This window comes from Phoca vitulina, unplaced genomic scaffold, assembly GCF_004348235.1.
Source record: "Phoca vitulina isolate PV1807 unplaced genomic scaffold, GSC_HSeal_1.0 scaffold9, whole genome shotgun sequence".
Classification (NCBI taxonomy): Eukaryota; Metazoa; Chordata; class Mammalia; order Carnivora; family Phocidae; genus Phoca; species Phoca vitulina.
The window spans coordinates 47,120,386-47,137,642 of NW_022589712.1; the positions used below are offsets into that span (position 1 = coordinate 47,120,386).

The following is a 17,257-nucleotide window of genomic DNA, read 5'->3' on the forward strand; positions in this document are numbered from 1 at the left end:
AAATATAAAGAACAAAGTTGTGGTTACCAGAGGAGGGGGGGGGGGTTGGGGGGGGAATGGATGAAATAGATGATGGGGATTAAGGGTATATATATCATGATGAGCACTGAGAAAGGAATTGTTGAATCACTGTATTGTACACCAGAAACTAATATAACACTGTATGTTAACTATACTGGAAATAAATATATAAATAAATAAACATTCTAAAATAGATAAATAATCAATCAGGGACATTATATGGTACAAATGACCTCACTTCTCCATCAATGCAAGAAAAAAGAATTGAAAGGACTATAAAGGAATAAAAAAAATGCTGTAAGTAATGTGGCAACCAAAAACAACAGAAGAAGCCAAAGTAAAAGAAATGGTATGGTGAATATGAAAACCACCTTGTAAGGTTTTTGGGGTTTTTTTGTTTTGTTTTGTTTTTTAAAGATTTTATTTATTTATTTGACAGAGAGACAGCGAGAGCAGGAACACAAGCAGGGGGAGTGGGAGAGGGAGAAGCAGGCTTCCCACTGAGCAGGGAGCCCGATGTGGGGCTCGATCCCAGGACCCTGGGATCATGACCTGAGCCGAAGGCAGACGCTTAACGACTGAGCCACCCAGGCGCCCCACCTTGTAAGGTTTTAAAAACATTATTTTTCCATAAGAACAGCACCTTTCATTTTCATCATCATTATCATCACTTATTAATATTTTCCCTTCGTTTTATCAGGTTCAAAATATCCAAAATGCCCCTGTCACCTGCCCCTCCATGGGAACTCTTTTCCTCTTTTACTTTCTCTCACCTCCCCATCTTCTACTTCAAGGTTCAATGGCAGGTAATCTGGGTGGCGTTAAGTGGTTTTGTCTGCTCTCATCAATCAATAAACAAGTATTTATTAAGAGTCTCCCAGGTGAGCATCCAAAGCTCCATGATGGCATTGTAATCAAGGGACCACATGCTTTGGGGTCAGCTAATTCTGAATTTAAATTCTCCTTCTGCAGTTACCAGGCACATGCCCTTGGGTAAATAACGTGCTCATCTCTCTGCTCTTCGGTTCCCATCAGAAAAAATAAAATAGATAATACTTCACAGTTCCGTTGTATAACATGAGATAATAAATGTGAAAGAAAGTAACAGAGAGCATATTGCTCAATCAGTCTAGTGTCTGTCCACTTCATAAGGCTGTTGCTAAATGAGCTAATACTCAACAGACAGTTATGATTTCCTTGGAATAATTCTGCTATGTGAGTTCAGTCGTTTTTAATGAACTTCGATGCTATTCTGTTACTGTTTTTACTGCTACCAGGGGCTTGCGGTAACCATGTCTACAAGCTTTTGAGTGGCACTTGAGCATATCTTTATTATTATTATTTTTGAGTTCCCTTATTTCTTTGTTTCAGCTTGGGAATCATTTCTTTCTTTGCTTAGTGCTGCTTTCAGGAAACAGCCAGATGTCTATACAATGTGTCGTTTCTGGCCATGTACTCTGTTATTTAGATGCTCTGCTTTGCTCAGCTAAGATACCGTGTCTATTAAAGCTTTAGTAATCTGGGGAGACTGTAATTGTGCTGCTCTTGACACACTAGATGAAAAACACTGAGAGATTAAAAACTGGAGATGAAGGAGGGCTTAAATGTCACTGTAGGTCTTTACCCTTTATTTTATACATAAAAGGAAATAATAAACTTTTTAAAAAACTGTAATTTTATATAAATTGCCTATTACCAGTATCATTGCTGTGGTGAAAGATTAAGATATCCATTAAAGCTGGCATAGCTAAAGGGAAAGAACTTGGGGGTTGGAGGAGCAGTTAACTTTCTCCCCAGTTTAATACTATTTTTGGTAAACCTTGGATTGTGTGGCTTCTCTTTGGCTTATGTGCTCAGACCAAGAGCAGCAACTCCCAGCTTTTAAGACCCCAACCTGGCAGATGCTCAAGCACTTCATGATGGTCTGGGAAACCAAAGGGGCATCTTGAATGTTAAATCAACCACGTACCTTTGGTCTTCCCTGAGCAGGGTTTATTCAGGGGCTGCTAGGATACTGTCTCTTAGCATATAGTCTGAGACTGATTACAAAACAGAATGAGATTTCACTACCTGTGTCCTAGAGACACTTATTAGAAACTCCTGGCTTGGCCTCTTCGTTTCTGAAAAATTCCAAGTGATTTCCGCCTAACACAGTGTTAACTTCTTGTCTTCGTTTTTGGTAATTCTTTGCTTTGCCATGCTTTGCCATCTCACTTTGAAGAGAGAATATAGTGTTAGGATTCTAATATCTAACAGTAGTTTCCATTAAAAGTTATTTATATTAAAAAAGGCTTATATTTTTCACAGTCTAACTATATTATTAATGAGAACTGCATTTATTTTAGTCTCTTCCTCTTGAAAATGCATTGCAAGAACAAATATATCAGCCTCCTGAAGCTTTTGTGATGCTTCATTTTTGTAACATGCCCCAAATATCCATAAGTTCTATCCCACCTTGTCTTACTCAAGGCTCATGTCATAATAACCCTGTGAGATAGACTTTATTATCTTCATTGTACCGATGAGGATAGCAAAATCCAGAGAGTTTCCATTATAAAACCAAACCAAAATGTTACTCAGGGTCTTTGACTCCCAGTCCAGTGGACTTTGCACTTCACCACGTACGACTCGTTCACACTAGCTGAGCCCTCGAATGAAAACTGTGGTTCTCCTCAGCATCCTGGTAGACATGAGGATGCTTTGGAGAGTGCCATGGGCCTGCCATAAGGAGAGGAGGCAGTGTGAACAAACGTGTGGAGAACCCCCCGGTGGGCCTATCTAAGGCATCGCCAACAGAAGCTGGACTGACGGTAGCAGCTCACCCCACGGAGCAAAACCTCCATGGTGACCGCTGGACTCACCATGAAGGGAGGGTCTGTAGGTGGAGTATTGGAACTTTTGACAGTGAAAGATCCCCAGTGGCAGTGGAAAAAGTAGTGGCCTCATATTCAGTAAGGTTTCATAACCTACTGTTTACCAGATGGCATGTGCATCGCAGCAGAAGCTCGATAGCTTTGTTGTGATATCTTCTAAATCTCGGCTGTTTCCTCCGCAGCCTTCACAGCCCCGGTCATTTTTCCCCTACATGCAAATGTCTTCCCCATGTTATCCCTAAGCCCAGTGATCACCCTTCATTCCTGTAATTATCTACACAATGGACCTGACCCACTCCCACCCACTAATGGGCAGTATATTGGGATTTCCCCCCAAATTGCCCATCCACCAGGATCACCCTCTCCAGGAAGTTATTAACAGGATCCAGGAGTCTTGAAGGAGGAAATGCAGGAAAGCCATTCTGGGCCAGTGAGGAAGCTGGTGGAAGCATAGAGATGAGAGTGAGGAGGTATGAGAAGCAATAAAGCAGCTGACCAGAAGGGCACAGAGGCTGGTGTTGGGGAGTAACAAGAAGGGAGGCTGACCGTCCAAGCTGGGCCCTCGGAGGGAAGGGCCCACACTTTCAAGAAGAGATCGGACTTGATCCAGCAAATAACCAAAAAACAGATGAGGGACAGAATATCTTGTATGAAGAAGAATAATCAGACTAAACAGGCCATAGGAAATGCACAAGGAGAACATGCCCACATGTTAAGAAATAAAAGAGGCATTAAGTGCCTCCACAACACAAGGCAAGAAGAAATTAAGGAGAAAGAGTTTACTGAACTTGGTGACTCAAGAGAAAAAAAAAAAAGACAGTAGAAAATGACTATGACTAAGGTTTATGTGTCATTCACTCCACTGTAAAAACAAAAACAAAAACAAACCACGATGCAAGATTAATTCAGACCCATTAAATTGGAATCTCTGAAGGTGGTGGTAGGTGTGCGTTTTCTAAAGTTTCTGCAAGCTCACAATAGAGAACCCCGAGCCTATGCAACAAGCAGAGAGATTCTGGGCTCACACCCTTCAGGTAGCTTTCTGTTCTGAGCCAGCAAGCAGGGTTAGCCCATAGCTGGGAGCTGTGGTGATTCCCACACACGAAGGCAGCTGCTGGCACCAATGGAGGGCCTCACCGCGCCCGGGACTACACAGACCGCAGGAACGCAGAGGCGGTCGGTTGGAGATGACTGTATTGGGCCATCAGCCCGAGAGGCCTTCCCTCCGGGAGCTGTGATGTGGCCCCGGCTAGAGACAGACCAGGGCGCCAGTGAGCTGGGGAAAGTGGACAAAGCACTGTGCGGTAGAGTCTGAAGCAGCAGAGTGTGGGCACTCCGTTTCGATGGTGGAGGAGGCCAGGTGACTTCCCCAGCCTCCCTCCGGGTTGCTCCTCTGTATGAGGCTGCTGACCCTCCCTAAGGCCATGGGACAAGCTCATTTACCTTGACTCTTTTTTTTTTTTTTTCTAAGATTTTATTTATTTGACACAGAGGGAGAGACAGCGAGAGAGGGAACACAAGCAGGGGGAGTGGGAGAGGGAGAAGCAGGCTTCCCGCCGAGCGGGGAGCCCGATGCGGGGCTCGATCCCAGAACCCTGGGATCATGACCTGAGCCGAAGGCAGACGCTTAACGACTGAGCCACCCAGGCGCCCCTACCTTGACTCTTCTCATCTGTCCCATTTGTAGCTGGCCCTCTTCAACTACGTAATAGCTCTTGCTCTCTCACTCTGTGAATACACATGGAATTCATTCACATTAACAAAAGATGACATATAATCCCTATGTTAGCATCATATCAATAAATCTGTGTCGAGTGATGTTCCTAGTAGAAACCTTACTTCATTCTCACTGTGGGCCTACGGAGTAGGGAGGTCAGAGACTGTCCCCACTTTATAGATAGAGAAAGAGAGGCCCGGAGAATCTGGGCAGCCACGCCAAAGATCACAGAGCTCCTAAGAGGCGACCGTGATTAGGGGACTTGAACACAGCTTTCTTTTCTCCACCCTATTGCTGCAGTGTTTGCATTTCAACAGGGATCAGAGCCCTGTGCTAAAGGCCTGTGCCTCCAGCTGTGGACTTCGACACTAGACATTAACCTTGACACACAAAATTGACTCTTTCGGGGCAGCCCTGAATCACACAACACAAGTTGCTGCCTTTGCCTTCACTTTACCTCTGCCAGTTGTGTGATCTCAGGCAAGTTAGAGAAAATGGCCTGAGCTTCGCTTTACCTGTTCATAAAGTGGAAATAATTTCCTAGGGTTTTCTGAGAATTTCCTGAAATACCTCTTTTCCTTCTCTTCCCCATTTTACCTACACACAATGCAAGACGTGCTCAGTCAGAAGCACAGGCTCACCCAGTGCCTGCAAAGACCCATCTCCTATTGCCTCCTCTCTGCTTTGGCTCCTAGCCTTTTCTCTGTCCCCCTCAATGCCTGTGTCCAGCCACGCCAGCCTTCCTTCGCTTCTCAAACTAGCCAAGCCTTCTTCCCCCTCGGTATTTTTGTGCATGGGGGTTCCTCTGCCTGAAACCCACTCTGCCCTAGTCCTGTCCTCCTTGCTTCTCATCCTCAGCTGTCAGACCAAGTGTCACTCCTTCAGGAAGGACTGAACAGCTTCCTCCCGTTATTCTTTCTCACTGTATCCTGTAATTTTCCTTTGGTATTACAATTTGTAAGTATATGTGAATCCTATGTTTACTGGTTTAATATCTGTCTTCACTAGACCACAGACCCCCAGTTGGCCACTGTCTCTTTAGCACCTGGTAGAGAATCTAGCATATAAGGCATGTTCCATAAATATTTGTTGACTGTGTGTTGGATTAATACTGCTCTGACCTCTCTCCTTTGGGATTTCTTCCTACACCCTCCTCACCAGGTCATGTACTACATTCCACAGAAAAAGCATTCCCATGGAGCTCACATCCCTGACCGTTTCTTCATTTTTTTTCCTCAACATTTATTTATACATTATTATTAGGTGCATTCTCTGGTTGTTTTGCAATTACTTCTCCCCTTATTAGTTTTTCAAGGGCTAAAACTCTTTCAGGATCTTTTTTGGAATCCTCCATAAACCTAATAGAATAGCTGGATATGTTCTTGGTGCTCAGTAATCTCTTGACGAGCAAATGAATAGACCAGTCAATCAGTCCTGGTATATCCCTTTCCACATAGCAAACATGGAAATACCATTGCAAGAAAACAATTTCTACCCATGGCCCACTGCTGGAGTCCCTCTTCTCGGGTTACTATTTTGAGTTTCAATAAGAAACAAACCATCTTATCTTGAAAGGGGGATTGGATTTACTTTTAATAAGAAAGACTGAATTGAAAGCTTGCATTTTCCCCCCAAATTTAATAATAGCACTAGTAAAGCCTTACACTCCTCAACCAGCCTTATTTCAGGAATAAGAGTACAAAGCTTCCCGGTAAGCTTCTGTCATGATAGAAGAATGAGACCCATATCACCAAATCTGTGTGAATTCATTGAGAGCCAGAAGGGGGTCACACAGCAGGGGAATCTAGTCTGAGCATGTTTCCAAAACTCAGTCAGTCCAATCCAGGACTGGGCAGAGGAGGTGAAGGGCAACATCAGGTTACTTGGAGCCACTGTCCTCCAATATCTGAGGTCCTGATAGTTACCACTGATGACCTCGGGGAGTAAAGAACTAGCTTTTGATCTCACCCCCTTCACAATTAGAACAAAACAAAACAAAAAAAAACATGCAAGTAAAATATGTCATTGCTATGCCCCAAATGATCACTTACTGAACAGGAATTTCTACATTTGTCTGGTTATTCTGGAGCAGAACCTTCAGTTTATTATTTGCCCTACTGGCAAACCTCAGGTTACCCGGCTGCTCATTTTATCAGTGTTCTTTGAATGACTAACAGTAACAACAAATATATGACGTACACACACAGGGTATATATATGTTATAATATATGCATTAGTTCACTTTGACAATTGCCCAGCAGGTTCTGTCTAGTTAGGAGCTTCCCCCTAGTTTAGTATTGGATCTTATAACGTTGGCCAGGAAAAGGAAGGCAAGTTTGGGTAAATACCTGTTACACCCTGAACATTGTCAAGGTCAGTATGGGATCTTTTCTCCATGAAGTATCAATCGCCTGTACTCCCCCTCCGTGGCTTTGTGACAAACCACAGAGCCTATTAGAGACACCCGCTGATGAGTCCCCTTCTCTCCCTGTCTCTTAGGCTGCAGAAGTCCCGAAGGTTGATGGAGGGCCATGCTATTCAAACAGCAGGCGTGGCTGAGACAGAAGCTCCTGGTGTTGGGAAGCCTTGCCGTTGGGAGTCTGCTGTATCTAGTCGCCAGAGTTGGGAGCTTGGATAGGTAGGTAATTCAACACATACTTACGCCTGTGTGACTTCAAGTGTCTCTTGATTTAAACTTCCTTAGGACATAATCCTAAACCTATCCATTTGTTTTCCTCTCTCAAAATTCCCAAGAAACGTGCTTTTCTGCAATATTGGTTTTGATTTATTGAGCCTTTAAAAGAAAGAGCTCCAAGTTGCTCAAACCAAGGTGTTCGTCAAGATCCATTTGTATTCTGTGTGCGTTGACATTTGTTTTCAGAGAAGGGATAAAGCCGTATATGTTAAAAATGTCCTTTACTAGAGCTCGGTGTGGTCTGTGTGCATCTGGTTGTCGACCTCTAGCCATCGCAAAATAGTGATGCTGTATCTATTTATCTTCATTTTAAAATTTATGAGTGAGCAATGAATGTGCTACTGGGAGAGTTAAAATTATGTATGAGACTGGAAAGGAGCTCATCAAGTTGGAATCCATTGCTTTGGAAAGATGGCTGCAGGCTTGGGGAGTTTTAACCATGTTAATTAAGTCTGGTTTCCAGGAGCTGAAAGGACCAGATGAGGAGGCTGTCGCTCAGAGTAATTGCCCAGAAAACAATGGAAAAATCCAGGGAGAGGAAATTTATAGAACTAGCACTTGGCTCTAAATAAGCAAACTGTTGAGAGGTACTAACTAGACTTGCAGAAGTCCCCCCAAATATCAGCTGGCTTCACATTGAGTACCTCTGGACTGTCCCACATTTGGTATGATTGGAAGAGACAAAGACGTTAATTTCTGAAATGAGAAACTCCCTTCTTTGCCCTTTAAAATTAATTCTTGCACCGGAAAGATGGAAATATGTTCTCTATGAATTCACTTCCCATTTTCCATGAAAATGCAGCCACACTTAAAATGAAAATGTCTTCCTTACAATTTTCCTTTTCTAATCTGTAGGACTTATCACTAGGTTATTTAACAAATAATATTGCAGTGGTTTTTATTTTCCTTCAGCCAGTGTCAGTTTCAACTAGTAAAGTGAACCCGTCTGATGCTTTTCAATTCAAAATTCCTAAGTGAACTTCCCACTCACTGGTTGCTAACTACGGGAAAGGTATAATCCAGAGCTTGTCACTGACTTCAAGTAGTTCTCTAAAGTGGTACTTAGTTATTAATGAAAAGCCTTGAAGTGGGCACCATTGTCCTGTCCCCGATGGAACTTTTATGTCAAGTTCTTCCCAATACCTTCAGTTAGCTTCCAATCATTTCCTTTTTATTGAGTGATTGATCCAATGATCATTAACACAGTAGTTATTTAGTCAATGATTCTTTTCATTTTTAACTTGGTGTCTGGTCTCTGATGGGACAGCTTTTGGGCTTTCCCAAAACCTCTAATTTGAGAGTTTGAACAAAATTATGTCTGAAATTGACACACACTTACTTAGGCCTATCCTTTAGTAACTGAAGACCCTGCTCTCTGGGTGGGGGGCTGAGCTGTCCCTTCCGGTCCTAAGATTCCATGTTTTTTTTTTCCATGTCTGAGGCCCATGCTCAGCATCTACTCTTTGGGAAATAGAAATAATATGTTTTCTCCTACCATGAGTTAGGAAGTCAAAAAAGCAATTGTTCTGCAAGGTATGAGCTGCCAAGGTGGAAGGTAGAAAAAGGAAGGAAGGAAAGAAGGAACAGCCCTTTCTAGAAGTAGGGAAATTCTTTCCTGCTCTAACAGGACAGAGATGGTCTGTTTCAGGCTCTCTTGGCCAGAGTTCTGCAAGAGAATTAAGTCCTTACAGAAAAGGATCGTTCTACATGCATTGGAGAGAAGTCCATCCATTACATTCAACAGATGCTGTAGTGAATTAGGGCTTAATTTTCAACCAGAACCCAAGAAGAGCTGAAAGATGAATTTGTGATATCCCCATCAATGTCACAATTAAAAATATCTTTGACTACGTATGTGTTACTACTTTTATATCTTCCACGTAGAGCTCTAGCATATTAATCTTGTTAACAAATTTATAAAAAACAAAATTCATGTTTCCCTAAAATATTAAATGTGAACCCCGTTATTTTTTATACTATTCCATATTTTCATGTTTTCCACAATGAGCATGAGTTGTTTCTGAAATCATAAAAAACAAACACCACAAACAAGTAATATATGAGTATAGTTTTCCATAAGCATTCTGATAGACGTTTAAACAGACAGGCAAACTCTTTCCCCTCAGTTCTGTAGAATGCCGTGGCATGACAAAGTTTCCCTCTTCCTTTAATTATAAACATTACAGAAGATGAGAATGGTACAATAGGGTCTCTTGGGAAAAGCAAGAGACAGCCTCATTGCCACAGAGAGGGGAACATAGACACCAAATAATTAGGATAGCTAGAAGCTTCAGTTGGAGGATTGGCTTAACAGCCATTTTGACTAATCTTACACCCTTTAGCAAGAAGGCTAAAATGCCTTTTCAGATAAACTTAGGGAAGTTAGAATGAATTTCAGTTAGGTTCCAGACTGTTACCCAAAAGGAAACTCCATATGCCATCCACAGACATTGGCCGTGCCGAATCAAGCAGTAACTCTAGTCTGATATCATTATGATTATTACCACGCCTTTCTCTCTGAAAAAAAGCAGTGGTGGTGGTTCATTATTTAGGGCAATGCTGAAGTGGAAATCCTCCTTTCTGGCTCCATCCATTGCACTTCTTCCTTCCTATGCTTGAGTCCCTGATATCCCTGGACTTGGCAGTGAGAACCCAAAGCTTCTGGCTCTGCCAAGGTCTGGTTGATTTCTGGTCCCAGGCGTGGGAGGTGATAGACAGCACTTGCTGATGGCGTTGGATTTGTTCCTACATTCAGCAAAGTAAAAACATAATCTCGACCTCTTTAGACAGAAAGAGAGAGAGAGAGGCAGAAGAAATAGAGTATTTGCCTAGCTGTCCCCAAGGCCAATGGCAGAAATTCTCATAGAACGAAAAGCTCAGCAAGTGCCAAGATTGGATTTTTGCAGGTTGATGATACAACTAGCCACGGGCAGAGACTGGGACCTCTACTCAGATTAGATCTCAGAGATTTCTAAGCGCCATGTGAGTGCTACTGAGCTGCAAGAAAATACTACCCCACGAAACCCAAAAAACGTGGCCTCCTAGCCAGCCTTCGGCCTCCCAGCTGAAGATGGTCATCTTCTGCCTTTCAAGTTTTCTAAATGATGTTAACTGGTGAGCTGTTAAAAGGCTATTAGTATGGCTGGTGTCACTTGTCTGTCCTGTACTGCGAACATCAGTGCACGCTGTAGTCAATTAAGTGCTTGGCAAATAAAAATTTTAAGGAGCCCTAATAAAAGTAATCCCATCAATTATGTGTGCTCCATTTAATACAGGGTTGCTTAAAATAAAATTTCCCAAACATATGTTCATTATGGATTGCAGCAGGCTGGGAACCAGTGGTTTTATTTATGCATCTAAAGTCTTACTCCAACTAGGGAAGCAGAAAAATGACAAGTTAGTTGCCAGGAGCTTCTAAAAGCCGCTTTCTGTTGCTTTCAGGCTACAGCCCATTTGCCCCATCGAAGGCCGATTGGGAGCCCGTGGCCAGGCCGAATTCCCTCTCCGTGCCCTGCAGTTTAAACGTGGCCTGCTGCACGAGTTCCGGAAGGGCAACGCTTCCAAGGATCAGGTTCGCCTTCATGACCTTGTCCAGCAGCTCCCCAAGGCCATTATCATTGGGGTGAGGAAAGGGGGCACCAGGGCCCTGCTTGAGATGCTGAACCTCCATCCAGCTGTGGTCAAAGCCTCTCAAGAAATCCACTTTTTTGACAATGATGAGAATTATGCCAAGGGCATTGAGTGGTACAGGAAAAAGATGCCTTTTTCCTACCCACAGCAAATCACAATTGAAAAGAGCCCAGCATATTTTATCACGGAGGAGGTTCCGGAAAGGATTTACAAGATGAACTCATCCATCAAGTTGTTGATCATTGTCAGGGAGCCAACCACAAGAGCTATTTCTGATTACACTCAGGTGCTAGAGGGGAAGGAGAGGAAGAATAAAACTTACTACAAGTTTGAGAAGCTGGCAATAGACCCTAATACCTGCGAAGTGAACACAAAATACAAGGCAGTAAGAACCAGCATCTACACCAAACATCTGGAAAGGTGGTTAAAATACTTTCCAATTGAGCAATTTCACATTGTCGATGGAGATCGCCTCATCACGGAACCTCTGCCAGAACTTCAGCTCGTGGAGAAGTTCCTAAATCTTCCCCCTAGGATAAGTCAGTACAATTTATATTTCAATGCTACCAGAGGGTTTTACTGCTTGCGATTTAACATTATCTTTAATAAGTGCCTGGCGGGCAGCAAGGGGCGCATTCATCCAGAGGTGGACCCCTCTGTCATTACCAAATTGCGCAAATTTTTTCACCCTTTCAATCAAAAATTTTACCAGATCACTGGGAGGACATTGAACTGGCCCTAAAATAATAAGTCATATAACACTATGTGTTGTGGCTGGAGACACACAATGTCTCCTCTAGATTAAAATATGCACTTTTCTTAGACACAACTATCCAAGTCATTTTTCCGTGTGTACTTGTACATACACAGTGTGTGACCAAATATAAGATCAATTCTTTTTCTATTGAAAAGTTACAAAAAAATAATTCGCTGTCCGAGGAGTTGCATCTTTTAAGATATTTACAAAAAGAAAAGGTGGTGGTATTGGGGGAAAGTGACTTCAGCTATTCTCAAAGAGTTTAGTCTTCCTTTGAGTCAGAATTTGTCGCCCGCCATTTTCATAGAGTTAAGCCAAAAGATGATGTGTGAAAACGTACCAATGGCTGTGAAGCTTCAGGAAGTAGAGGATTCAGTTATGCATTCTTTTCTAAGGGAAAGCTGGCTCTTTAATTCAGCTCCTGAATTGGTGCCGTGGAAACAGAAAATACTATTTTCTTATTATTCGAAAGAATGTCGTATCTCATAAAATTGACATTGTCCCAAAGTTCCTGTGGTGATTTTGCACTATTGTTTTCTCGTATAGACCATGGTGTTACTTGTAGCATGTCAATCACACATTGGAAAGTTAAAGTCCTTTTACTTCCATGTTCTGTGTCAACAAAGAGAAATGTCATGTACATAATGTATATTGTTGTAAATACTGGTTTCACACTAAGTAATTCTATTTTGTAAACTGAATATGGCTATTTAATTTATTGTGAAAATTAAATTTATTGTGGTATTTAAAAATGGAATGGATTAAAATTACTCTATGTGCAACCTTTTTTTTTTTTTTTTTTTTTTTCATTTTTTTTTACACACCCCCTGCTGGCTCCCCAAATCGAAGCTGTTTATGTGCATATGAGCGCGCTTGGAAAGAGGCGCTTCCCGGTTGGATTTCTGTACCCTTGTGAAAATGTTTTTATGAAGTGAGGTTGAGTATATTAAAAAAAAAAAAATCTCAGCCATCTGGAAATCTAGTAATAGAGCCACCTCAAAGAATACTAGTTTTTCTGCTACAACTTTGTAACAATTAATTTACATGCAGTTTCTGCTGTGTCAGGAGAGAGACAGAAATACTTTAACATAATCAAGGCATAGAAGAATCACAATTTTATTTGAACCTCTAATCAGAGTCAGACCAGTCGAGAAATTAAATAAAATAAGATTAGGAAACGTGTGTGGCCTCTGTACTGAAAGCGGCTGATGCTTCAAAAATGAATACAAACTCCCAGAACTGCCTCTTCGAGATGACAAAAAAAAAAATCAGTCTGCTCAGAAATGATCAAATGCGTAGTGCTGCTATTACTAACATAAACATAGGGCTCATATTTCTATCCAGAGAAATTAATGCTAAATTGGGTGAGTGCCAACATCAGATACACTGTATCAGGCTTAATATAATTCAGAAAACTGTGGAAAGAGGTGTCAACAACAGCAACAAAAAGAGGGATTTTTCGCAGTCATGGCTGCCTATCCAGTAGAAGATGTTTGAGGGAGTTTTGCTCAACATCACACTGAGAGTGCCTAGAGAAATCAGCAAATTACAGTGGGTTCCCTTTTGATTGTAGTAAGTGTTGACTTTCCCCATGAGTTGTTTCTCCTGTCCAGTGATTTGATGGTGAACTTCTCTAAATAAATAGCCCTTTCCCCTCTGGTTCGGTATATATTCCCTCTCAAGTGACACAGCCTTAGTGATCATCTCTCCCGTTTCAGTTAGCAGCGATGCCGTTCTCTAAGCATGGGATAGGCATGATGGCAGCACACGGTGACAGGCCAGCTCCTCACCCACCGTGCAGTGACCCTGGAGAGAGTGTCTCGGGTCTAGATGCCAGTCCCTTCTCCCATAAGCCATGAATGAAATCAAACATAATGAATGTAGCATTAGATTTCCTTGTGCCTCAACTGTCAGCCAGCCGTTAGAGTAAACTCTGAATACTGCGTCCAAGGTCATAATCACATGCTGTCATCAACTCTTTCTGGAGCACTATGCGGCTGATACAGTTTTATACCAGTAACTGTGAAATTATGCCCCACTGGAATACGGATGTTTCCGAAAGTCAGCCTGGGTATTCCACCAATAAAACTGAAAAATGGCAGTCTTTTGCTAGACAACTAGAGAAGTTTTTCTAAAACAATGAATAGAAATTTATCAGTGATCATCTTTTATATTCTAAATTTTTCTTAAATTTTGCTGCTGCTACCAACAATATAGATCTCAGAGTTTATTCAAAGATTCTGTTTGACTTATACTGACTTTTCTAATTGGTTATTTGGGGCTCAGGAAGCCAGTATTTTTTCATCACGCTCAGAAAAAAAGCTCTGTGATTTCCAATAGTTCTGCTTCCTGAATAAGTTTGAGAATTGCTTTAAACCTTGGAGCCTCCCCACAGGGACCTAAAGCAGAAGACCTGGCCTGGGAGGATCCTTTGGAGGCAGGTTTCACCGCACTGAAAAAAAAAAAAAAAAAAAACAGCCATGGCCACTGTTGATTGAGCAATGTAGAGAGAAGTAAAAATCCTATAACTTAATAGTGTACCTCCACTGGAGGTTTTAAACCTCCTTGTTTAGAAAAACGTGTCCTGTTGTCATCAAACAGGCAACAGATCTCTAGAGAAATCCTCAGCTCATTACGTTAGCTCTACCAGGGCTCTCTTGAATAAGTTATTCCTTTTACATTATGAAATCTCTGCATTCTTCCTGAAGGCTTGGTGGCACTATACGGCTTTGTGAAACAGTTCTAACTGCAAAGAGAAAAAAAACTTTAAGCAATGGTGAAGTTGCTGCTGAACCAAAAAAGCTGAAATGACACTGGTGATTTTGGAAGCCAAGGAATGCTGATTATAAGTACACAAACAGGAACAAGAGTCCCGAAGGGTCAGAGAAAAAAGAGACCTACAAACCCAGAGACACACATCCCCAGTTCCAAGTCCATCCCCTACTCAACCTGAAATCACCTCACAGAAGCCCTCAGTTGATGAAAGCCTCACTTTTCCTACTAACTTCACTGCCATATAGGAAACATCTAAGACATTAAGGTCCTTACTCATGTATGAGAAAGCAAAGGCATGTGAACCATCATAATCACATCTGATCTTAGATTTGGCACCTTTTATGTGGAGGGACCAGCAAGAACCGTCACTAATTGCCACTAAGGCTGACGGCCTCACGAGAGCACTGTTTGGGTGCCGCGCCTGGTAGAAGGGCCCTGTGAGGAGCGATACGTGGGACATGGGAGGCGTGTTGCTGCTAAGGGGAGGTGGGAACCCAGGACAAGGAAAGTCCAAATACCAGCCCCGCCAATAAGCTTTTGCTTTCTCCAATTAGCAGTTAGCTAAATTGGATTGCCTTCATAAGCCTAATTTGAGAATTTTCTAGGGATGGAGAATTTCAAATGATCGTAAATAGTGTCTTCCTGCTGAAGTCTTTTGTACTTTTTGGCACACTCAGCAGCCATTCTCCACTCAGGAGAACAGTCTACAGTGTAAGCAGAAAAAGAAAACTTCACCAAAAACATTCCCCCTAAAAATGACTAAATATGGCAAAATCTTAGCAATTTGGGCTAACAAGAAATATAGAAAGCTTCAAGCAAACTCACTGCAATTATTCCCAAGTGGATAAGGTGCAAAACTGTACTAACAATATACTGAAAAATACCTAATTGCATCTGCTTTATGAAATAAAAGCCTCTTAATTGGCATAATTTTTTTTTCCAAATTGGTGTTACTCAAGTATTTCAAAACAGTCTGTTCTCTTAAGCAGGTTCCTCAGGCCCCCTAGCATCTGTTTATCAATTTTCATAGGAAGCCTTTCCTTTAGAGCGAGGCCAAGGATGAAATTTAGGCCCAAACAGGATCATTCAGTAAGGTTCTAATACAGGTGCCTTATTACACGTTACAAATACAAATGCAAATGCACTTTCAAAGATTTCTTTCCAATTACATTGCATTGTACTTTTGAGGAATAAGAGTGCTATTTCATAATGATTCAGAACGGGGTGGGGAGTTGAAGAGGCAGAACTGAACGGACAGCAATAGGCGTTCCCATAGAAAGCCCTGACCGGAAGCCCAAGAACAAGTGTCTCTTCTCCAAAGGCAGCTGGGTTGAGAAGGAATACTCCGTCAGGCACAGCTCGGAGGCAGCAGCGGGCTTGGTGCCTGATGGGCCTACTTCTCTCCCTGCTGAGTCTGTGAGCCGTGTCTGTCTACCAGGGCTTGGGAGCTGTTGGTGAAAGGGCTGTTGTTTCCAAACATACATGCCGCCCCCCCGCCCTTTAAAAGCAGTCCACCACGAGGGCCAGGGTTCCCCGTAGATTGCTAACTCTACAAAGAGCCTCCACCGTTTCTGAATGCACAGAATTCGGCTTCACACGTCCTTTTCAGAGGGATGCGGCGTTGCTGGCTTTGATGACCAACGGCGGGAGCCGTGAGCCAAGGAACGCGGGCAGCCTGTAGGAGCTCCAAAAGGCAAGGAAATGGATTTCCCCTAGACCCTCCAGAAGGGAACACCTGTCAACACCTTAACTTTAGCCCAACGGAACTTGTGCTGGATTGCTAAACCTACAGAAATGTGAGAACAAGTTCATGTCGTTTTCAACCACGGACCTGCGGTAATTTGGTACAGCGGCCGTGGAAAACAGCTCCAAGGAATACGGAGAAACAGAGTGCTCGCCAAGTGCTGGCGTGTTTAATCAGCTGATGCTGATCATCTTCGCAGGGTGATGGGGCAGCAGGCATCAGTCGCAAGGGCCTTTCCAAACAAAGCAAGCGGAAGTCCTGAAGGACAGGGGTAGGTTCCCGAAGGCGAATGCAGGCAGAGTGACCCTCGAGGTGACACTTCCCTGGTGATAAAAACCAGAGCAAGTCTCATTTCTTCTGGGACACTCCAAGGGGTAAAAAACAAAACAAAACAAAACAGTTTAATGGTAACTTGTAGACAAGTTTATGACAAGGTATAGATTATGTAACATTTTTTAATATCTTTAACATTAAGGTTTGTACGCTAAAAAGAGAAAATATTTCCGGTCTTTTTACAAGTCCATAGAATCTAGCCTTGATCCAGAATATCTGAAGTCTCCAAAGATCAGAGCCAGGAGAGTTGGTCTTTTTCAAATTGGTCCCAGGCCATTTTGAGGTCCAAATGGCCTCAAAAATTGTTCTGTAAGGAAAACAGAGACCTGAGATTCTTTCTCCTGGCATTAATGAGATTCAGAGGCACTTATTGATCACCTAGGATGTTCCCAGCTCCTGAAAGATCTAGCAAACCATTACTAAAGGTCACTAGAAAAAGCCAGCGTTAGAGGTGTGACCAGAATGCAGCCCTCCAGAATTCCAGCCCAGGGCTGCTTGTCAAGAAGTCTCTAAATGGTTCTTTTTATTATTTATGTCTGCCTACTTCCTAAAAGGATTTGAGGTGGTGATTTTCTAATTAAAATTTGTTTCTAATCTCTTTCTAATCTTGTTTTATTGGCTGCATTTCAACCTTCTTGTACTTAATCAACCTTGAATAGTAACGTGTATTGAGTCTGTATAAAAATATGAATTAGCATTAAAATTAAAATGT

At 42.3% G+C, this 17,257-nt stretch overlaps 1 protein-coding gene across 6 annotated transcripts in view; it reads left to right on the forward strand.

Annotated features, from left to right (window-relative positions):
* Positions 1-12,469, forward strand: part of HS3ST5 (heparan sulfate-glucosamine 3-sulfotransferase 5) — a 265,443-nt gene extending 252,974 nt beyond the window's left edge. For all 6 annotated transcript variants that reach the window (XM_032408029.1, XM_032408028.1, XM_032408030.1 and 3 more), the window contains 2 exons: positions 7,111-7,249; positions 10,748-12,469. In XM_032408029.1, the coding sequence (XP_032263920.1) occupies positions 7,143-7,249; positions 10,748-11,678 (1,038 nt within the window). In that variant the 5' untranslated portion in view covers positions 7,111-7,142 and the 3' untranslated portion in view covers positions 11,679-12,469. The remainder of the gene's footprint in view (positions 1-7,110; positions 7,250-10,747) is intronic.
* Positions 12,470-17,257: the final 4,788 nt, after the last annotated feature.